This window comes from Ceratotherium simum, chromosome 23 (genome assembly GCF_057802395.1).
Source record: "Ceratotherium simum simum isolate JZ-2026a chromosome 23, ASM5780239v1, whole genome shotgun sequence".
NCBI classification, from domain to species: Eukaryota; Metazoa; Chordata; class Mammalia; order Perissodactyla; family Rhinocerotidae; genus Ceratotherium; species Ceratotherium simum.
The window spans coordinates 10,454,015-10,476,873 of record NC_141922.1 but is presented as its reverse complement, the minus strand read 5'-3'; the positions used below and the strand labels follow the sequence as shown (position 1 = coordinate 10,476,873).

The following is a 22,859-nucleotide window of genomic DNA, read 5'->3' as shown; positions in this document are numbered from 1 at the left end:
AAGTGGAGTCAGCTCACGCTCTGCCCTTCCTCTCCCTCCATTCCAGGGCTGCCCTGACTGCTTCACAGCCCCCAGTCCAGCGTCCCAAAAACACCAAACCCAGTGGAGCAGAGCCCCCCTGGCATGGGCCAGGAGGCGTCGATTCCACTCTGTTGCCTCCCAGGGGCCAGGCCAGCAAGAATGACTCAGCACGCAGGCTAAGCTGTGCAAGCTCTGTGCATGCATTTTGGGGGGTGGGAAGTGTGGTGAGTGGGGTTTGTGGTAAACCTCTAACCCCATTCAACGTTTTATAAAACTCGTCTGCTTTAGAACACCTGGAAATGGAGAAATAACAGGGGCTGCACAATGCCATGCTGATTATAGATATATAATAATTCATAGATATATAGGATATATACTACAGCTATAGCTATATAATATACAGATATCATTATATCTACAGAGGGAAGAGCTGCTGCTGTCTCCCCACAGCGTGGAGTGTTACTTGACCCATTTGATGGGGGCTGCAGAGGGCCGGGTGGGGGCAGTTCTTCCTCTTGTGTCTCCTTTTCCAGTAAATGCCAACACATCTTCTCAAATCGTCTATGCCGGAAATCTAAGTCTCATTATTAGTTATCCTTCTCACTCCCCATGGCTAAACAGTCTCCAGGGCCTGCTTTTTCTTGCTCCTGAACACCTGTGGGTCTCCATCCCCCACCCCTGCAGCTGGAGAAGCAGCCTGGGGAGGGCCGGGGTGGAGGCTGAGAAGCCGGCTGGGAGGCCGTGCTGGTCAGCTAGCCCAGAGCCAGGGTCTCCCCGCCCGGAGGCAGGGGGAGTGAGGAGGGGTCAGGCTCAAAGAATGGGAATGAGAGCTTGCTGGTAGGATCTGGAGGCTGATGAGGTGTGAGGGGAGACGTGTAGGATGGCGCTCAGCCTAGAGAGACAGCAAAAGCACGTTCAGGTGCCGCATTGGGAGAAATGTTGAGTCCCCGCTGGGGACGTGTTGAATTTGAAAGGTCTGTGAAGAGCCTGGGCAGAGTGGACCTGAGCTTAACCGAGAGGCCCAGCTGGGGCGGGGGCTGGAGCTGAGATGTCGGAGCCGCGGGGGGGTGTCTGATTCCCCGGGGAGGATGTGCAGAGCAGGGTCTCTCACCAGTTGTTCATCCCACACCCCACCAGTGAAAACAACTGCTGCATTTTACTTTCTGTGGTTTGTACCAAGAATATAAAAATGCTGGTGGTAACCAGCACTGGGTACTTATTATACAAGTGCTGCTGAAAGCACTGTGCAGCTGTTAGCTCCTGTGATGTTCAGAGCAGCTCTGTTACGTCGCAGTGTGCTGTTCTGCAGTCATATCCCCTTCATCCTCCTCCCTGTAGCGGTGCGGGCTCCACCTTCCAGCCTTCCTCCCCCTGGGACGGTGTCCCCACCTGTCCATTCAGGCGCCACATGCTCAGCGAGGTCTTCCCTGCTCGCCCACCACCCCTGCTCCTACTTGTCACCAGCCCTTCCCCCTGCGGGGTGGTTCTTCTGTATACCTGTCATTCCCCAGCACCACAGCATTTGCAAAATGAGAAAATCAGTAGTAACAACTGCCAGCATCTCCTGAGCGCGTCCTCGTCAACGTCTCATCTATTCCCTACGGCAACCCTGGCGAGTAGGCACGCATCATTTTCTCCTTTTATTTCTGTTTTCTAGAGAAGGATGCTAGGGCTCAGGGGGACAAGGTGATTTTACAGGTCACGCAGGGACAGGAGTGAAGGAAAGAAGCTGGCTTTGCTAAGAGAAAACACACCCATGTACAGACTTTGTGGGGAGGACCCAGTCCTGCTCTCTTTAGGTTGGTGACATCTGAAGCCCTGGGACAGAGGGGAAAGGAGTATAAATATGAATATGAATGTGTGTGTGTGCATGTGTATATGTGGCCTCCCTCACTAAAATCCCTCCACTCTGCATAATGGCTTTTCCTGTGTTGTTCTCTGCATTATCCTCATTGCCTAGAATAGCGTTTGCTGCTGTTGGGCGCTACATAATATTGGTGGAAGGAAAAAGGGAGGGAGGAAGGGAAGGAGGAAGGAAAGAGAGGAGGGAAGGAAGAAGGGAAGGAGGGAAGGACTGCTTTTCTCTCAGTAGCCTGAGCCTGTTGCCAACAAAGTCACAGAGCTTTGACCTGCACCTGTAGAGATGAGTTTCAAAGCAACCCCACCCAGTTCTGTTCCCCCCGAGCCTCGACAAGATTCTCGTCCCCCACTGGCCACACGAGTGTCCTCAGAGGGAGCAGACACAAGTGGAGGGACTCCGCGTGACTGGCAGAAAAAACAGGGCGGGCACTGCTTGGCTGAGTGCCCATGGGCAGGGGAGCAGGTGCCCACAGCAGCTCTATAAAGTCTCCCTGGCCAGGGCCCTGGGGTGGGCAGTGGCATCTACCCTTCCATCCCTGGAAGGGTCCAGAAAAATGGCCCTGGCCCTGTTGGTCTTCGGTCTGCTGGGCTCAGCCTGCTTGGTGTCGGCCAACATCTTCGGTGAGTTCCCAGCCGAGGCCGTGGAACAGGGGGTCTAGAGGGAGTTCTCAGGCTCAACCAGGCTCTGTCCCAGGGCCTTGGAACATTCGTGATCTCATCTAATCCCCACAATGTCCCGAGGTTGGTTATTTGCTCTTTCCTTTTCAGATGAAGAGACAGAGGTTCTGAGAGGTGGACTGAATTGCCTGAAGCCACAGAGCTAGTGGTTGGTGGAGAGGAGATGGGAAACCAGATCTTCCTAATTCAATCCTAGCTCCCCCTACCCCACCCTGTTAGCAAATTTTTGACACTGACATTGGTTTTCTATTGCCTTAGGTATTTCAAGGCCTAGGTCATCCATGTGAGGTATTTGAGAAGTAGTCAGCAGGTAGTGAGAAAAACAAATCTACTTATGGAGTGGAGTAGAACTCAGGTCTAGCCGTGGCTCAGCTACTGCTGTGTGACTTTGCGTAAGTCTGAGCTTCAGTTTCCTCATCGGAAAAATAAGCAAAGGACACCACCTCACGACGTGGTTGTGATTTCTGAGTAGGCTCCTGAATGTTAGATGCATTCTCAATGGAATATAGGACACTTGGGGGCTATTAATTAATTTGTATTCCCACGCTGTGCCAGGAAGGTGCTCTGTCTGCAAGGAGTGGCCTGATAAATTCAAGAACACCTCCTTTGTGGTGTTCTGACCCAACCCCACCACAGCTCGGGGGAACGTGCAGGCCCAGGGCTGATTTTGAACCCTTCTCTTGTCAGCTGTGTGACCTTGGGCAGGTTACTGTCACTGCCGGAGTCCAGCACCACATCCGTGAAATGGAGATAGCACCTCCCAGGGGAGTGTTGAGGGTTCAGTGAGCTAATGCCACACCGGGAAAAGTGCGAATAGCCTCAGAATTGCAAGTTAGAACGTAATTGTTGGTGATAATGCTAGAAATAAAACCCAGAGGGGCGTCTGTGCTCAGGGGAGCCCGTCTTTGTCTGTGGAATCTGGTCCACACCCTTCTCTGAGGAGCCCCTTCTCTTTTTGTAGAATACCAAGTGGATGCCCAGCCTCTTCGGCCATGCGAGCTGCAGAGGGAAAAGGCCTTTCTGAAGCGAGCGGACTACGTTCCCCAGTGCTCAGAAGACGGCAGCTTCCAGTAAGGTTTACATCCGCGTGTGAACTCAGGGACCTCAGATGCCTTAGAGTCATCTCATTCCTCCCCTGCCCCAGCACTCCGCCCTCACTTTCCCCGTGGACATGAGATGTCACTGGGAGGGTGCCTGCCTCTCCCTTCCCCAGGCTAATCCACACTGAGTAATCTGACCCCAAGTGCCCCGAGCCATGCTTCATCCCTGCCAGGGCCAGGGACATCCCTTCTTTTCCTGCCAAAACTCTTCCCGTAATTGCTTTGAGAAAAGGTGCGGGGGTTGGGGGGTGGCCAAATGATTTACGCTTTGGCACCTCTGCCTGCTCTATCCTGGTGAGAAGCCAGAGGTGGAGGGAAGCAGGAGGTGGCTGCACTTTCGGGTCGATGGCTGCCTCCGGGCCCTGCTGAATCCAGCTTTGGCTGCCACACTGCTGTTTCCCCCGTGAGCTCCTCTCTACAGGGGTTTTTCAGCTGCTCCAACATGAACTTGGGTCCGAGACTCTCTCCCTGTGGGGTGGTGTGATAATCTAAACAGCTCCCCCTGCGGAATGCACAGGAATGCTCTGTGTGTGGATGCACTCTGACTTTCCCCAGCTAGTTCAGTCACCTTGAATTTGGGGGACTCCGTCTACATGACTGTGGTCTGGTAAATGACCGTGAAACATCCTTGCTCTTAATGGGCCTGCCAAACTCAGACATTCTCAAGAGAGCAAGGAGACACTAGTCCAGTCCCTGTGTGGATCCCGGGAATTCTGGAGTGGCAGAAGGAGTTAGAAGCACGGTCCGCCTATGCCGGCCTTGTCTACACAGCTGTTCCCCATCTCTTATTCCAGCCCCTGCAGTTTCAAGCCCGCCCTATTCCTCTTCAGGAGGCTTTGCATATGCTGTTCTCTTTACCTGGAACACCTTTACCTTCTTATGACCCTGTTATAACACCCGATCACCCCCCCACCACCCGGCCTCATCTTAGCCATCGCTTCCCCTTGGAAACCCCACAAATGTGCTTCCCTGTGTCACCCATAACCGAGGCCCTGCCCTCTGCCACCCTGAGCCCCCCCGAAAAGTCCCCCGCCCCTGGTGCACATAAGGAGGGCATGGCCTTTACCCTCTGCAGCCTCGAGGTGGCAGAAGCGTCACACCAGGGTAGGCATTTGCTACAGGGCTGCAGACTGTAGGGTGGACAACAAGTGACCGCGATAGGGGCCGTGGCAGGTGTTAGTGCTCCTCCTTTCCTATGTCCCCTGGCCCCCTCCTCTCCAATCTCTCCTAATTGAAATGAATTAAAACTTGGAAGAATGGAAAGGAAGAGGAGAGGTAACCGGGGATGTGGCTTCGGGACCCCATAACGGCATCCACGTGGCATGTCTCTCCTGCCCTCAGGACTGTCCAGTGCGGGGACGGTGGCCGCTCCTGCTGGTGTGTGGGTGCCGACGGCGGGGAAGTGCCTGGCAGCAGGCGGCCTGGGCGGCCGGCCGCGTGTAAGTGGGAAAGGGGTCCCGAGTGGGAAAGGGGGCTGAGGGAAGGAGGCACTGGCCAGGACAGCTCACATCCTGGAAACAGCGCTGGGCTGGGCGTGTGACGGGCCGGGCTCCCTCCAGGCTGCTGGTTCTTTCTCTTAGAATTAGGATCACAGTCCCTGCACGTGAGGCCCTTTTTCCTACAGGACTGCAGTGAAAGTCAAATGCGACAGTCCAGTCATTTGTTCAGCAAATAGCTGCTGGGTCCCGTACGTGCCAGGCTCGTTGCCTGTCCTGAGGAATCGTGGGGAACAGACGTCAAAGGCTCTGCCACCAGCAGGCGGCTGTGTACACAGTGTTCTGTCCCCTGAGGGGTTTCTAAAATTTGAGACTTGGGTGAAAACTTTCTGTGAAAATATTTATTCTGATGAGTAGTCAAAGAAACACAGTCCCCATTTAAAGCATGTCGTAGTTAAGCCTAAAACAGAGGTGGGTTTAAGCTGGACACCTTCAAATGGCGAAACTGGGCCTAGAACCAATGCTGTTCTGTAAGGAGAGAGGCTCAGTTTGGGGTGCTGGGTTTTCGCGGCTGGCGTGGCTGGCTCGGGGAGCAGGCTGGCTCCCAGGACTCTCCTGCTGAATGAGCTGTGATTTCCCGTGGGTAGGCTCCGCCTCGTAGGGTGTAGGACAGTGGGCACACAGTAGGTGTGCAATAGGGGCAATTGTCGTTAACGTTCCTAATCCTTGTGCCCCCGAAGAAGAAAGCAGCTGTATTTCAGTTCTACAGAGGAGAGTGAGGCCCAGAGTGGTGAAGCGACTTCCCCAAGGCTGCACAGCAAACGCATGGGGAAATTCGGATTCAGAAGAGCTCTGTTAATGGCTAGTCTGTGCTCCACTCACCCCTCACCTCTGCAGCGCCAGGGCTCTGGGGTGTCCTGGTGACTAACGGGGCACCAGGAAATCCTTGCCCTTCCCTGACGAGGATGCTGGAAGGAATCGTGGGACAAAGTTGGACAGTCGGCGTGCTGGTCCTGAGCCTGCCACCAGCTCGCTGAGTGTCTCTGGGCTGGTGGTTCCCTCTCAGCTGTGGGAAGGACCACCTCCAGGGAGGGAGGGGGAGTTCTCCCGAGCTAAGACCCCCAAAGTTGTCCCCGAAGCTCTGCTCTGATGCTGCCCTTGCTCCCGTAGGTCTGTCATTCTGCCAGCTGCAGAGGCAGCAGATCTTGCTCAGCGGCTACATCAACAGCTCGGCCACATCCTACCTCCCTCAGTGTCAGGATTCGGGGGACTACGCACCCGTGCAGTGTGACATGCGGCGGGAGCAGTGCTGGTGTGTGGACGTGGACGGGATGGAGGTGTACGGGACCCGCCAGCTGGGGAGGCCGGCCAGATGTAAGTCTCAGGGGCACCAGCACCCCGAGAGGAGGTTTCCGCACCGTAACCAAACCTTTGTCGGGCCTCCGTGACAAACGGCAGAGAACCAGGCCCTCAGCACAGAAAGCGTTTAAGGAAGCTTTTATCACTTCTAACATTTCCACACGGCGGATGATCAGTATTCGCCGGCTGATTGTTAGAAGCATAAGCAGGATTTCAATGAGGTTTGCAAGTCCCTTGTGCAAACCTTAGTCCTGTTTGGGTTTCTAACTGTCACGTGTGGAGTATGAATGGATGCATGTAGACGCGGAAGCATATGCACTGACTCGTACATAAGAATTTAATGTTTTCTCCTTGGAAATGTTTAGGTCCAAGGAGCTGTGAGATAAGAAACCGCCGTCTTCTCCATGGGGTGGGAGACAAGTCGCCCCCCCAGTGTTCTCCAGATGGAGGGTTTATGCCCGTCCAGTGCAAGTTTGTCAACACCACGGACATGATGATTTTCGACCTGGTCCATAGCTACAACAGGTAAGGGGGCCGGCCTCCGTGGCGTGCCCATCGCTGGGCCACCCCTTCCTGTCTCCTGCCAACACTCGTGCTCACGTCAGGGCGGATGCTGCGATGTGTGACACACACAGCCTGGTGGGAGCTGAGAGAGACCCCGCTTTTGTGTCCTACTGATGGACATCTGAAGGGCCATGGCATTTTTAGCAAAGCAAGCTCACAGTAGCTGTTCAAATTAAAAGTACATGAGCCCTCTGGCCCAGCCAGCCCATGGAAGTAAAACCACCAGAATGCAAGAACATATGTACTAGAATGTTAGCTGCATCATTTTTCATTGTAGCAGAAAATTGGGGAGAAAGTGACTGACCAACCCGAGGTGGATGGCTGAATAAATGTGTACCCGCTATAAATATTTACGCAGCCGTTAAACAAGATGCATTAGACGATGCCAATTGACTTGGAGAGGATACCACAGCGTATTATGAAAATATAAGATACAAAATACAAATAATATCATATGACTTAATTTTTAGGAAACAGGCAAAAGGATCCTTTCGTATGTATATAGGTTATATGATTATGCTTGTGTCTGTATAGGACTAGGTGAGCACGGAGAATAATATGAACAACACGTACTGGGTGGTTATCACGGCTGCCTTGAGGGTCAGGGCTGCTGTGGGGCAGGGGTGGTGGGGAGAAGGAAACTGGTGGAAAAGGAAAAAGGACGGCACTACACAAAGTGGGGATGTGATCATCTTTATGCATTTTTGTGAACTGTGTGTATATACGCACTTATAACTAGGTTTAATTTAAAGATTTAAATGACAAATATGAAAAGGGAGATGCGTTATGGATCCAGGCCCAAATAATCCGGTAGCTTCTGGTTATTCAAGATGGTGACTTGATTATTGTAAAGGGCTGTACAGACTCAGATATCGTTGAAACGTCCTAAGTAAAAATAAATAAGAATATTAGACTGAGAATACCAATAGCAATTTTCTTGGAGAACCTGAGCCTTTGTGTGGCTGGTTTCCAAACAACCAATTACTTCCCCTGTGTGAGAGAAGGGAGTTCTCATGGGCTGTGCCAGGAGGGGTCACAGACTAGCAGCCTGTGAACAGGAGCTGTTCCCTAGACAGGGCTTGTTGGAGCTGCATAATATTCTTAAAACTGGGGAATTTTAAGTTGAACTCTATGAAATTTCTGCTTGTATAGGTAAAAATAGTTGAACATCAGCAATTTCATACGTTCAACCTAATACAAAAAATTCCAAATTCCGGATTTTAACAGGGGTTGGGGGCTGTATGCATTCTCCCACGGCACCAAGAAGCTGACCTTGCCCTGTCTTTTTTGGACAGAATGCACACCCTCCAATGCTCCAGGTCCCTCTGTGTCCTGTCGCCATATTCCTGTCTGGTCTATCCATCTGCATTACCTGCCTGGTGGCCCCGTAGCATTTGCCTTTGTGACCCTCCTTCTGACTCTGCCACTGCATGGCAAACTGAGCTGGTCACTTATCTTCTCTGAACTTCAGTGTCCCTTCTGTAAAATGGAGACAACTCCCTGTTCATTAGGTCACAGCAAAGATCTGATGAGCCCTCGTCTATGGAACCACTGCGAAAATTGTAAATTATTGTGCATCTGAGGGAATCGTCATGCATTACCCAGCTTCAGCAAATGTAGGTTAGATTTTTTTCCCCAGGTCTGGAGAATGGCTTCCTGTGAGCACATAAGAATCTCCAAATAGCCCGATTTACTGATGCCATTGATGCAAACCAATGTGTGCTCAGTTCAAGTTCAACTGAACTATACACAGGAAGTTTGACATCCTTTCGTCCCCTTTAATACTTATAAAAATAATTAGATAATTATGGTCTCTATCATATAAATGAGGAATCTGAAACACAGGTTAAGGAACTCACCTTAGGAAGCAAAATTAGTGGGTGCTAGAGCTGTCTGGCTCCTTTTACTGGCTCAAACAACCTCAATTCATCTGTTCCCCTATGGCGCATAGCAAAGAAGCTTGCACGCAGTAGGCCTACAATCAGTGCTTACTGAGGAGGTGGAATGCATCAAAGAACTTTGCTGGCGCCAGCTTGAGGCACAATTCACAGCTCCTTCCACAAGAGGGCAGTCGAGTTAAATGCAAGAATTCAGGACTAAGCACCCATTGTTTAAGACAAAAAAATTTACTCCTGAAATGGGATCCTTTTTTTTTGTAAGCAAGCGTGTCTCGAAGCGAATTCTAATTTAGGAAGGTCATGGGAAGGGTCGGGTGGTAGTTTACTGGAAGCCCATGCATATTCAGGAATTTTCTGATAAGCAGACCTGGGCAGTGCCAGGCCCAGGGACTCCACTGGGCTAAGTGAAAGGAGCTGGGGAAGCCACATGAGAGTCCAGATTTAGCACCTAGGGTTTCAGATAAAACACAGGATGGTCAGTTACATTTGAATTTCAGATGAGCAAGGAATAATTTTTTAGTCTCCAATATCTCATCAAGAATTTTAAGCCAGGGGTGGGTGTTGGGTATATCTTAACCACAGAACTCAGGTTTCTAATGGAATGGACTCGGGTCAGGGAAGAGTAGAGTGGGTGCTGGGAGGCGACTCCACGAGTTTGGAGGCTGCTGGACTGGTACAGGTAGGGGTGATGTTGACTTGGACTAGAGTAGATGATGGAGAGGATGATAGAGAGATGGAGCAGGGTTTGAGAAATATTTACTAGGTGGAATCCACAGAACTTGGTGAAGGAGTAGATATGGGGGGTGAGGGAGAGGAAGAGTCAAGGATGACTCCAAGGTTTGGTTCCTAGACAGATGGTAGAGGATGAGTTTGGAAAGAAAAAGTCACAAATTTGATTTTGAAATATTGAATCTGAGGGATTTCTTAGATAAATTCTAATGGAGAAGTGGGGTAAGGCAGTTGGCTTACTTCCATGGGGCACAGGCAGGCTGGAAGCCTGTGAGCAGCTCATTTCCGACCTGTTGTGGGTTCTCAATTTGCTGGGTGATGATTTGCACTTGAACTTGGCCATAGTGTTTGCCCAACGGAAGCAGGTCCTTTTGCCTCTTGAAGAAGGTCACTGCTAACTATACCTACTTGGCTGGTAACTTAAAAAGAAACATGTTGCGATGGGGAGTAAACTTTGCTAGGTCTTCTGACTCTTCTCCCGGCTTCCATATTGCCCTCGAGCACCTGCTAACTAGGGAAGGTATTGTGACTAAGCAGATCGTAGGAATGGTCTTAAGAGCTGACACCATTACCGAGGCCTTAGGAACCCAAGTTAAAATTCAGTTGATTGGTTTCTTTATCACCCCTTGTCCTTAATGACTCACTTGAACTTCCTTAGCAACCGGTCTCACCTCAAATGCCTTGGCAACCTGGGTTCTCCAGATAATCCAGTGAGAAGGGTCAGATGCATCTTAATATGTGGCAAAGAGACATTGTTACCTGAACAGTATGAGCGACCGTGTGGAGCCATCCTCGTAGACGAGTCAACTGATTACCCTCCCAGAGACATCCGCGGTGGCCTGCTGGGCACCAGGCACTAGGCTAGGCCACAGCTCCTACTTTAAGGGCTCCATCTAGCACAGGAGAGAATTAAATAAATTGCTGATTTATTAATTGATGGTTAGATGTCTGAAGGGACTGTCTGTGGGAGGAGTTGGAGAATCTGACTGAGAAGGGGGTGTGGGCTACCGGAGCCCAGAGGCATGACTCCTGCTCTGCAGATGGACAGGACCAGATGTCCAGCAGGGACCGACACTTTATAACCACCGAGCCTCAGGTGTGATTTCTCTAACTCTAGGCTGGCAGCAATCTGTAAACTCAGAAATGCCATCATTTTCCCCTCCACTACTATTTTCTTTCTTGAGGGCTCTTCTCTGATTTTCCTGAGATTTTGCTTTTTATTCAACAAAAGGGAAGCATCCTTTTCCAGTGGATGAAATACATATTATTTTTGATTTTTAAATTTTGTGTTGATTTTCTCTTCTTCCTTTCTTCCAATATGCCCAGAAGAGGATAGAAGTGGAAAATAGAGGAAATCATGAGGAAGGCAAAATAAGGGTAGAAAATAAGAGTAAGGCAAGACAAAGATTGGTCACACACCCTTCATTTTATGAAGTTACCTTATAACAAACATAAGGGGCTGCACACTCGCCTCTGAGCTTCCTATAACCAGAGAAAGAGGAAATAGTCTAAGTTATTCTGTTTCCATCAAATAAAAATCAGCCCGTTTCTCAGAGGAATACAATTTTTCCTCTATTGAGGCTGGAAAGAACTTTGTTCCTTGGATCTTCGTAAAGGGGATAATGCCGTATGCCATAGGGTACAATATGACTTGACAATTCCCTGCTGCCAACAAGACCATCGCTTTCCTAAGGCTGGTGCCTACAAGGAGCAGTGGGCACGGCATTTTCAGGAAGGAAGTCTCAATGATTGAGATGCGTGTGTCCCAGCATTCTCCACCAGACTGGTGCCTCCCTCTGTGACTGTCAATCTCTCAGTTTTCCCTTCTGCCCACGCCGTGGTCCTCTGTCTCCCACCTTGAAGTTGGAGGCACGTTAATGATCCTAGACATGGTCTCCATTCCTCCGTTGTCTCCTTGTCAAACTCATTGTTCTAAGCTTTAGAATCCCACTCAAGGCTCGCTTCTTTTGAGAGCATTCTTTGGCCACACAGCAGGTTCCAAACCCAGCTGGCCCAAGTGGAGGCGTGGAGCCAGGACTGTCCACCTTTCATTAAGACTTCAGGTTCGGTCTCAGCAGTGTGGCTTTTCCTGGGGTGGCAGAGAAGGGTCAGGAATCTAAGAAGGAGAAGGTTGAAAGCACGGCAGAGGCCCTCGTGGCCTGGCTGGGAGCAGAGCACCGATGACAATAGCAGACGCAGCAACTAAACCAGCTTAGTGCTAATTATTACGCTGGGGGAGGAGTCCAAGATTCATAGATAGTGATAGCGTTTCAGAAATCAGCCACAAGAATCAGATTGTATCAGATCGGATGGCGGGAACAAAGGAAATCCGGGAAGATTCAGAGCTTGAACTTACTGTTGATGGCAGGGCAGGAACCTAACGACTGTGGCCTATTTAAGTGGTAGCCTCCCAACCCGGCCCGCTGCTGCTGCTGAAAGGGCATCGGCAGTGCGCTCAGGACACCTGGCTGGTTTTGGCTGGGTGGTCTTGAACCAGTCAGTTCACCACTCGGAATCCCAGTTTTCTCATTTGTGAGTGGATCTTTTTAAGGGTTGTCCTGAGGATTCAATAAGATAAAATACAGAGAATGCTTGGTGTAGTGTCTGATTGTTCAACACACGTCACCTGTTACTATTTTTATGAGTAGTAATGAATAGAGATAATCATATGTGGCTGGGCCGTGAGTGGAACTCTGATATGCCTGGTTCCAGGCCCTTGGCTCTTTTCACTGCAGACAGACTGACAAGGAGGGACTAGAGACGACAGTGCAGAATGTCTGCCCAGAGGTGAGCAGAGGAGCCCTAGAGAGTCCCGGTGGCAGTAGCTGGCTTTAAGGTGGTCCCCGGGAAGATCCTTCCTCCCGCTAAAGCCATGGTGTTCTCCAGTAGGCAGGAAGGGGGGATGTTGAGAGTGAGGTCCATGCGAAAAGCCCAGGGAGGCCCAGGTACTAGGCAGCTTAGAAGATCAGAAACCCAGAGAGAAGGTCTCTGACCCTAAAGTGGTGGGATGAAGATAGCTCAGAGATCCTGCTGGTCGCAATGGCCTTGGGATGGAATGTTGAGGTGGGCCTCTAAGTTGAATCAGCAGAACATGGGACTAGAGTGATTTACACTTCCTGTGCTCATGCTGGCATGGGTTTCAGAACCTCGGGCTGGCCAGGTGACCCATCAATGCACCCACTCAGCACGTCTTCAACATCCATTAGATGCCAGGAAAAGCTCGGTGGTGGGCATACAGAGAAGAGTGTCAGAACAGAACAGAGTCACATGCCTTTCAGGATATGGGGCAGGAACCAGGAACAGCCAAATACACACTGAGTAACACCATTGGAAAGGTAGGTATCACAGTGGGTAAGACCTGGATTTGAACCATTATTTAAAGATGGTGGCCCACATACCTTGCCTTCCTAGCCTCTAAAATAGGGCTGAGAAAATACCACCTGCCTTTTAGGAGTGTTAAGTGGATTAAACAAGTCAATATATATTAAAAATTTTGCAGATTGTCTTTTACTAAGTAGTATTCAATAAATGCAAGCGATTATTATACTATTATTAGCACATTTTTGTTTTTGCGAGGAAGATTGGCACTGAGCTAACATCTGCCAATCCTCATCTTTTTTTTTTTTTTTTTTTTTTTTGCTGAGGAAGACTGGCACTGGGCTAACATCCATGCCCATCTTCCTCCACTTTATATGGGATGTCGCCACAGCATGGCCTGACAAGCGATGAGTCTGTGCGCGCCCGGGATCCAAACCGGCGAACCTTGGGCCGCCGCAGCGGAGCGTGCGCACCCAACCGCTTTCGCCACTGGGCCAGCCCCAAGCGCTTTTTGAATTGAATTATCCCAGGTTCCAATCAATGAACTTTTATTGTATATCTCCAATCAGTGGCTATTGGGCAAAGTGTTTTTAGTTTTTATTATGCATAAGTCACTTACTATAGCATTCTTTTTTATTTAGCTCACACACAATAATAGATCAGCAACCTGGAAATCACATCCATAATTTTATCATGCTTTCATAGGTTTTATTTTGCATATTCATTTCCATTAAAATTAACTGATACTTGTTGGCTCCCCCTCCATATTCAGACTCTGAGCAGCTCCTGCACAATAAATTGCCTTCCAGTCCTGGGTCATGTGCATAGTTGTGACTGTAGTGTTTGTACAGGCCATTTTGTATTCTAACCTGTTTTTTAAAAAAATATTTTATTGAGGTCGTATTGGTTTATAACATTGTGTAAATTTCAAGTGTATGTTATTATATTCACCATGTGTATAGACTGCATGGTGTTCACCACCAATAGTCTAGTTTTTATCCATCACCATACACATGTGCCCCTTTGCCCCTTTCACCCTCCCCCTACCACCTTCCCCTCTGGTAACCACTAATCTGTTCTCCTTATCAATGTGTTTGTTTATCTTGCACATACAAGTGAAATCATATGGTGTTTGTCTTTCTCTGTCTGACATTTCTCTCAGCATAATACCGTCAAGTTCTATCTATGTTGTCGCAAATGGCATGATTTTGTCTTTTTTATGGCCGAGTAGTATTCCGTTGCCTATATATATACACACACACCACATCTTTATCCATTCATCTTTTGATGAGCCCTTGGGTTGCTTCCAAATCTTGGCTATTGTGAGTAGTGCTGCAAGGAACATAAAGGTGCATGTAACTTTTTGAATTAGTGTTTTCATGTTTTTTGGATAAATACCCAGAAGTAGAATAGCTGGATCATATGGTATTTCTATTCTTAATCTTTTGAGAAATGTCCATACTTTTAACCTTTTTATATAACGTTACGCATGCACCCATTTAGGGGATTTACTGTAATTTACTTCTTAATTTTCCTTAATTAAGAAGGAAATGTCATTGGACATTTAGGTTGTTTTCAAGATTTTGCTAGAATAGACTAATACAGCAGCAGACCTGTCTGTGCAGAGAGCTGCTGCTTCTGCTACCTGATTGTTTGCAGATATATTTCCAGACATAAGCAGAAACACGTTATGCTTGGTTCTCATACACTTGCTATATAGGGCATAGAAACAAATCTCTCCATGTTGCATAAAGATGAAAAAATCCTCCGTGGTTGCTAAATCATTGCACACGAGAAGAACTCCTTCACGTGGCTTTGCATCCTTAAGCTCCATATTACCTCCAGGATGGGGAACCCAGCCAATTAACTCCTTACAGGAATTGCCCAATCAGACATGATTGAGGCAGACTTGTCCTCAACTTATGGAAAAGGATGTATAGCCCCTGTTAGTGATGTCAGATTGATTTTGTGTGTTTTGAAGTCTGGAACTGGGAAATGTCCTTCTTAAGAATTTCCTGTGGTGGAATCTGGCTTCCTTTCAAGCTCTTGAAAAGTTGTACAGGGCTCTGAAGTGGTTTGATCTGCCAGAATGAGATCATCTATGATGGACCATATGTTTGTAAAGCAAACTCGGCCTCCAGTCTCTAGCGTTCTATTCTAGTAAAGGGACTAGTTAATGCCATGTTCATTACGTGTTTTCCACCTGATCCAACAAGACACATGCGTGGGTATAAACTGATCAAATGCCAGGAGAATTGAAAACAGCTAATTAGTAGCTGACAGCGAAGCACAGCTTTATTTTAACGTGTCCAGCCCACCTCTGGCCAGATGAAGCCAGTTTGGAAAAGAAATACATTTACTGTAGGGAGCTCGGAGCAAATGGCACGAGATCAAAAATCAGACATCGCTTTTCCCCAGATGAAGTGAGACCACTTTTATTTATGTCTACAGAAATAAGAGCTCATGATGACTTTCCTTTCCTGAAATGGTGACCATCAATCTCGTTGTCTCGTAGGTTTCCAGGTGCATTTGTGACCTTCAGTACCTTCCGGAGCATGTTCCCCGAGGTGTCTGGGTATTGTCACTGTGCTGACAGTCAAGGGCGGGAACTGGCTGAGACAGGTAAGCACACTCAGGCAATCTGGGTGGGGGGTGGGGTGGGTGAGAGTGGCATTCACGAGGTCTGAGACCTAAATGGCATTACCTGCAACGCAGAAACGGCAGTGGCTGCCTGCTCCCCTGCCAGGCTGCGTGGGTATGGAAGAGGGCATGGTAATCAGAGTTTTCATCTGGGGTACTTTGAACACAGCTGCTGCTGGTCCATATAGTGCCTTTGTGCATAGTGGGAAGAGGAGCTGCCCTCTGGGCAGTAGCAGCTCTGAGCTTGGTGAGTGGAGCACGGGCTGGATTTCAGTCTCCTCTCACTCTCTCAGCAGAGCTCCTTTGTGCTGTGAACAACCTGCACAATGATACACAGCAGCCCTGACTTGGAAAACCATTCAAGTCTTGCTCAGACTCAATGCATAATGATGCCAGTGAAGGCTCTGGCCCTCTTAACATCTGTTTGCATGGCAAGGTCAGGATTTCTTTTCTGAATGAACCCCTCCCTTGAAACACTTGCTGCCTTTGCTCAGGTTTGGAGCTGTTACTCGATGAAATTTACGACACCATTTTTGCTGGCCTGGACCTCGCTTCCACCTTCTCTGAAACCACCCTGTACCGGATATTGCAGAGACGGTTCCTAGCAGTTCAACTAGTCACCTCTGGCAGATTCCGCTGTAAGTAAGAAGCCGAAAACAGATGTGCCTGTTTCTGCTAGGAGGAAACCACTTGGGTTTTAATGTTGCTGTAGTCTCCATGGCTGTTCCATTAAAGTGGGTGCAGGGATTTTAAATATTTTAACAGCAAACAGAATGCATGCTGTAAGCACATCAAGCGTTGTTTACACGCTGTCTTCTTTGCTGCGTGGATTTCTCCTAGGCCCCACAAAATGTGAAGTGGAGCAGTTTACAGCAACCAGCTTTGGTCACCCCTACATTCCGAGCTGCCGCCGAAATGGGGACTACCAGGCAGTGCAGTGCCAGAGGGAAGGGCCCTGCTGGTGTGTGGATGCCCAAGGAAGGGAGATCTACGGAACTCGGCGGCGAGGGGCGCCGCCATCTTGTGGTGGGTTGCCTCTCAAGGGCTTCCTCTTTTGGTCTCTTTTGGTCTCTTTTGGTTGTATTACTTTAACTGTTTCTCCAGACCGACCACTCCAGAACCCATTAATCCCACAGCCTCCTGAGTGTGCCCCACAGGCCCTTCCAGTTCAACACGATGAAAAACTCATTTACCGTCATTGACTTCCAACGTGTTTCTCATCCTGTGTCAGACATAGCTGCTCCCTCAGGGAGCTCAGAGAATATTACGAGCCATACAGGTGAAGAAAAAGAAAAGAGAACTACATTTACATGTGCCATGAGAGAGATGTGTACTGGTAACTAAAGGAGCACAAAGCAGGGTGGGGTCAATTCTATCTTGCAGCGTATATGGAGAGGAGACATTCAGGAAGGCTTCACGGAAGAAATGACACTTGATTTGAGTCTTCTCAAACACAGATGTTTCCTGAAGGTGGAGAATAAGGAGAGGTGTTCCCTATGTATAGAGCAGGAGAAGCAAAACTATAAGGACGTAAATAATAGGCATTGATATGCTAGTGGACACTGAGTCTGCAGGAAGAATAGACAAAAAAATTGTTGGAGTATGATCAGGGTGGTGCTTTGAACTTTAAGACTGAGGAAAAGGCAGGGGTAGGACAATGAGGTCTTTCAGATCATGACAAAGGCTTGGGGCTTCATCTTGGAGGTCAGGTGACGATGTTGAGGGGTTTTAAGCTGGAGAGTGCCATGATGGGTTTTGTGTGTAAGAAAGATCGCCCAGGCATTTTGGAGGAGAGATTGAAAGGAGCATCAGACTGCAGGCAATGGGGCCATTTTGAAGGTCATTGCAATGTCCTAAAGAGGGATGAGGGGCTGCATTTGTTTCCTGGGGCTGCCGTAACAAATTACTACAAACTGAATGGCTTAGAACAGCAGAAATTTATTCTCTCACAGTTCTGGAGGCTAGAAGCCAGAAATCAAGGGCCATGCTCCCTCTGAAGGCTCCGGGGGAGGATCCTTCCTTGCCTCTTCCTAGCTTGTGGTAGTTACTGACAATCTTTGGCATGCTTTGGTTTGTGGCAGCATGACTCCAAACTCTGCCTCTGTCGTCACATGGCTGTCGTCCCTCTGTGTCTGCCTCTGTGTCTCTTCTCTGCTTCCTATGTCACCAGTGATAGAGGACTGAGAGCCCACTCCACTCTAGTGTGACTTCAGCTTAACTAATTCCTTCTACAATGACCCTTTGCCAAATAAGGTCACATTCTGAGGTTGCAGGAAGGACATGAATTTTGGAGAGACACTATTCAACCCAGTATGGGAACCAGTACTAAAGGAGAAGCAGTAGGCTGAGGAGAAGGGTGTGGACTTGAGAAACATCGCTAGGCATTCCAGTAAGACTCCATTCCATCTTACCAGTGAGATTCTGCGGGATGTTAGTGGTGAGGGAAGGGGAGGAAGCCAGGAGCCCTCGCGGGCCTCCCATTGGGTGAGCTGGATGGATTCAGCAAGAATTGAAACAGTGAAGGAGGAGTGCAGGTCTTTTTATAGCCTCAAAATAGATGTGTGTTAATATTCGTTCAACCGTTCCCGTTAAATCATTTGATTTCTCCAACTTAATATTTGGAGTACTCTGCATGTTTGGTAGTGTTCTCTCTGCTAGGAGGTTGGTAGAGGATAAATAGAGAATGTAGAAGAAGAAACTTTTGAAGCTCTGCCTTGAAAGTATTTACAATTACATTTTATTAAAACCTAGAGAATATTGTGCCCTCCAATTTCCAGGTGGAAATGAAGAATGGTGGTTTTCCAAATTAAAACCAAAAGTTCTACCAAATGCATGGATCATATAGTTTTATTTTCTCTATCTAGTATATCAGTCCGATTTCCGTGGAAACAAACACCACATGGAACCAATATCTGAATTTTTTTGCCTTGGTAATGCTACATAACAAATGAATGGAAGGGACATGCTCTTAATTTGGAAAAAGAATAAGCAAAGCGGTGAACTTTGTTTCTTGCACACCTTCCCGTAACATCCATTAGAGGAAGCCAGGGCCCCGTTGAGGGATGTGTTATGTGTTCTGATGTTGCCAGTCTTTTTGTTCCTTCTGTCTGACCACACGTTCCAGTTCTTTCTCTGTTGCCTGGTTACAGAAGGAAATTGGCTGACTTCCTTTTTGGCATCCATGTGAACCAAAGGGAAAGAATTATTTTAAAAGTTGGGAGTGGGTGGGTGGTTGAAAACCTCTAAGATTTATGGTTTCGTGGAGAAAAATGGAGCTTACTTACTTCCACCTTTGTGACTGAGACACTTGGAATTTGAATTTAAAAATTTCTTAATGTGATTACAGTCACCCTAGCGTATCAGATAAAATGATCTGACCAAGCATGGAGTTGACTGAGTGGATCACTGTTTAATTAGTAATTTCAAGGAAACGTCAAGAAGCCTAGAAGAATGTACTAAGTGTGTTTGCCAAGTGGGCATCATTGTATTATATTATAATGTTAATTATTCAACATAGGAAAATATTTCTTATTATAGGAAATACTAATAGCATTTAAAGTATGGTTCTTTTCCTCAAAGAGACTATAAATTAGTTAGCCTAGACAAGGCAACACACAAGGAGGAATTAGGCAGCCACATGAAGAGCATATAATGAAGCATGAAAGTCCATTAAGAATTCCAACAAGAGATGCTGGGAAACAACATTTCATTAAAAACAAATAAGAATTTGTTGGTATATTAGTTTCCTGGGACTGCCTTACCAAATTACCACAAGCTGTGTGGCTTAAAACAGCAGAAATATATTCTCTCACAGTTCTAGAGGCCAGAAGTCTGAAATCAAGGTGTTGGCAAGGGCAGCTCCCTCTGAAGGCTCTAGGGAAGAATCCTTCCTTGCCCCTTCTTAGTTCTGGTGGTTGATGGCGATCCTGGGCTTACAGCTGCATGACTCCAATCTCTGCCTCTGTCTTCACATGGCCTTCTTCTGTGTGTGTCTCTCTGTGTCATCATACGACCTTCTTATAAGGACACTAGTCATTGGATTTAGGGCCCACCCTCATTAGTTAAGACTAATTACATCTGCAAAGACTCTATTTCCAAATAAGGTCACAATCTGAGGTTCCAAGTGAACGCGAACTTTGGGTGTAGGAGGCGGGGGGTGGGTTGGGGGCACCAAGCAACCCACAAGAGTTGGTGCAAGTGTGTGGTCAGGTTTCCAGAAAGTAGGCTGGTGTCTGTGAGCCTGGCCTTAGAAGGGGTCACCCTCTAGTAAAAGCTAGGAGAGGCAGTTACGTCAACTGAAATACTTATTCCCCCAAATGGCCACCACAGACTCTGCTCAGAGGGAAAGAAACAATAAAGGATACAGAGAAGAAAGAGGTACAAAATGTAGGTGGCCTTGATTGAATTTTTTGACATCTTACTCCAGAAAGATCTGAAGGGTTGTCTCAGGATTACTTGTGATGTTAAAACCATTTTTCCCATTTGCTCTGTGCAGCTGAAGACCAATCCTGCACCTCTGAGAGGCGGCAGGCCCTGTCCAGACTCCACTTTGGGCCTTCGGGCTACTTCAGCCGGCACAACTTGTTCTTGGCTCCTGAGAAACAACAGGTCTCTCAGAAGGTAGCCAGATTTACCACATCCTGCCCACCCTTGATCAAGGAGCTCTTTGTGGACTCTGGGATTCTCCACCCAATGGTAGAAGGGCAGGATAAACAGTTTTCCGCCTCAGAAAGTCTCCTCCAAGAAGCCGTCAGAGCGATTTTTCCCTCCCGAGAGCTGGCTCGTCTTGCCCTTCAGTTTACCACCAACCCAAAGCGACTCCAGCAAAACCTCTTTGGAGGGAAATTTTTGGTGAATGTTGGCCGGTTTAACTTGTCTGGAGCCCTTGGCACAAGAGGCACATTTAACTTCAGTCAATTTTTCCAGCAATTTGGTCTCCCAGGTTTCCAGAATGGAGGGGCACTAGCAGATCTAGCTGAGCCCCTCTCTGTGGGATTGGATTCAAATCCTGCCACAGAAACCCCCGAAGCCTCTAAGAAGGGTGTTGCTATGAATAAGCCCATTGTGGGCAGCTTTGGCTTTGAAATCAACTTACAAGAGAACCAAAATGCCCTGAAATTCCTTTCTTCTCTCCTGGAGCTTCCAGAATTCCTTCTCTTCTTGCAGCATGCTATTTCTGTGCCAGAAGACGTAGCAAGGGATTTAGGTGATGTGATGGAAGTGGTGCTCAGCTCCCAGGGCTGTGAGCAGACAGCTGGCAGCCTTTTTGTCCCGTCATGCACTGCAGAAGGAAGCTATGAGGATGTCCAGTGCTTTGCTGGAGAGTGCTGGTGTGTGGATTCCCGCGGCAAAGAACTCCCCGGCTCGAGGGTTAGAGGTGGACGACCCAGGTGCCCCACAGAGTGTGAAAAGCAAAGGGCTCGCATGCAAAGCCTGTCGAGTAGCCAGCCTGCTGGGTCCAGCTTGTTTGTCCCTTCGTGTACCAGCGAGGGGCGTTTTCTTCCTGTCCAGTGCTTCAACTCAGAGTGCTACTGTGTTGACGCTGAGGGTCAGCCTATTCCTGGAACTCGAAGCCTACCTGAAGAACCCAAGCAATGTAAGTCTGTTAAATCCACAGACTCTGATTCTCTCTTGGGGCCCTGAAACAATGCATTACAGAAAAAAGAATTTGGTCATAGCTAAAGCCCAAACTTCTGCTAATGGTAAAATTTGCTGGTTAACTAAAAATTGTCCAGAAAAGTCTTGATAATGGTAACCATTCTAATGAGTGAGTAGGGAGATTTATTTGACCTTAAGGAATTGCCACATATATTTGTGCAGTGCTGACAACAGCTGGTCTCAACAGGGCTGATTTAGTGATGGGGATGCTCTCTGTCTAGAAGTTGTTTACAAATTTAAGGATGATGGGATTTCTATGGGTTTCTATGGGTTTTAGATGGAATTTGGACAGTTAAGGGCTTTCATCTTGGTTTTTTGGGGTCATTGAACTTCTTAACCTGACACACCTGTGCTTTGTTCCTCCCCAGGCCCCACGCCCTGTCAGTTACAGGCAGAGCAAGACTTCCTTGTGGCAGTGCGGGCCCTAGTCTCTAATTCCAGCATGCCACCCACCCTCTCCAGCATCTACATTCCACAGTGCAGCACCAATGGGCAGTGGAGACGTGTGCAATGCGACGGGCCCCCTGAGCAGGCCTTCGAGTGGTACGAACGATGGGAGGCTCAGAACAATGGCGGCCAGGAGCTGTCCCCTGCTGAACTGCTAGTGAAGATCATGGACTATAGAGAAGCAGCTTCCAGAAGCTTCCGTCTCTTTATTCAAAGTCTGTATGAAGCTGGCCAACAACGCATCTTCCCAGGGCTGGCAAGATACTCTTCTCTCCAAGATGTCCCACTGGCAGTGTTGGAAGGGAAGCTGATCCAGCCTGGAGAGAACATCCTCCTGGAGCCCTACCTCTTTTGGCAGATCCTACATGGCGAGCTCAGCCGATACCCAGGGCCCTACTCAGACTTCAGCCTTCCTTTGGCACATTTGGACCTTCGGAGCTGCTGGTGTGTGGATGAGGCTGGTCAAGAACTGGAAGGAACACGGGCTGAGCCAAACAAGGTCCCAGCATGTGAGTTACATGATGTGAAGAGCTGAGTTTGTGCTTCTTGAAAAAGGATGGGTGGGGGCCGGCCCCGTGGCTTAGTGGTTAAGTGCACGTGCTCCACTACTGGCAGCCCGAGTTCGGATCCCAGGCGCGCACCGACGCAGCGCTTGTCTGGTCGTGCTGAGGCGGCGTCCCACATACAGAAACTAGAAGGATGTGCAACTATGACATACAAGTGTCTACTGGGGCTTTGGGGAGAAAAAGGGAAAAAAAGGAGGAGGATTGGCCATAGATGTTAGCTTAGGGCCAGTCTTCCTCAGCAAACAAGAGGAAGATTGGCAGGGATGTTAGCTCAGGGCTGATCTTCCTCACAAAAAAAAAAAAAAATGCAATCCTGTAACTATTGCTTGAAATAAAATTGTTAAAAAAAAAAAACGGATGGGTGGTGGGAGGGCATTGAGTGTCAAAGCTGAAGTCGAGTTTAGATATGGCCAGTTTCATTCCTTCAATGTATATTTGAGGAAAGCAAATGTATTAGTTAGGTTGGACTGCTATAACGCAATACCATAGACTGGATGGTTTAACCCACAGACATTCATTTCTCATAGTTCTGGAGGGTGGAAGTCCAAGATCAAGGTGCTGGCAGATTTGGTTCCCGCTGAGAGT

At 48.3% G+C, this 22,859-nt stretch overlaps 1 protein-coding gene across 2 annotated transcripts in view; it reads left to right on the top strand.

Moving 5' to 3' along the window:
- The first annotated feature begins 2,435 nt into the window (after positions 1-2,435).
- The window catches only part of TG (thyroglobulin), a 262,905-nt gene continuing 242,481 nt past the window's right edge, over positions 2,436-22,859 (top strand). For both annotated transcript variants that reach the window (XM_087447433.1, XM_087447432.1), the window contains exons 1-10: positions 2,436-2,502; positions 3,521-3,629; positions 5,001-5,098; positions 6,266-6,469; positions 6,820-6,979; positions 15,479-15,585; positions 16,098-16,241; positions 16,444-16,629; positions 20,099-21,199; positions 21,630-22,217. In XM_087447433.1, coding sequence (XP_087303559.1) covers positions 2,436-2,502; positions 3,521-3,629; positions 5,001-5,098; positions 6,266-6,469; positions 6,820-6,979; positions 15,479-15,585; positions 16,098-16,241; positions 16,444-16,629; positions 20,099-21,199; positions 21,630-22,217 — 2,764 coding nt within the window. The remainder of the gene's footprint in view (positions 2,503-3,520; positions 3,630-5,000; positions 5,099-6,265; positions 6,470-6,819; positions 6,980-15,478; positions 15,586-16,097; positions 16,242-16,443; positions 16,630-20,098; positions 21,200-21,629; positions 22,218-22,859) is intronic.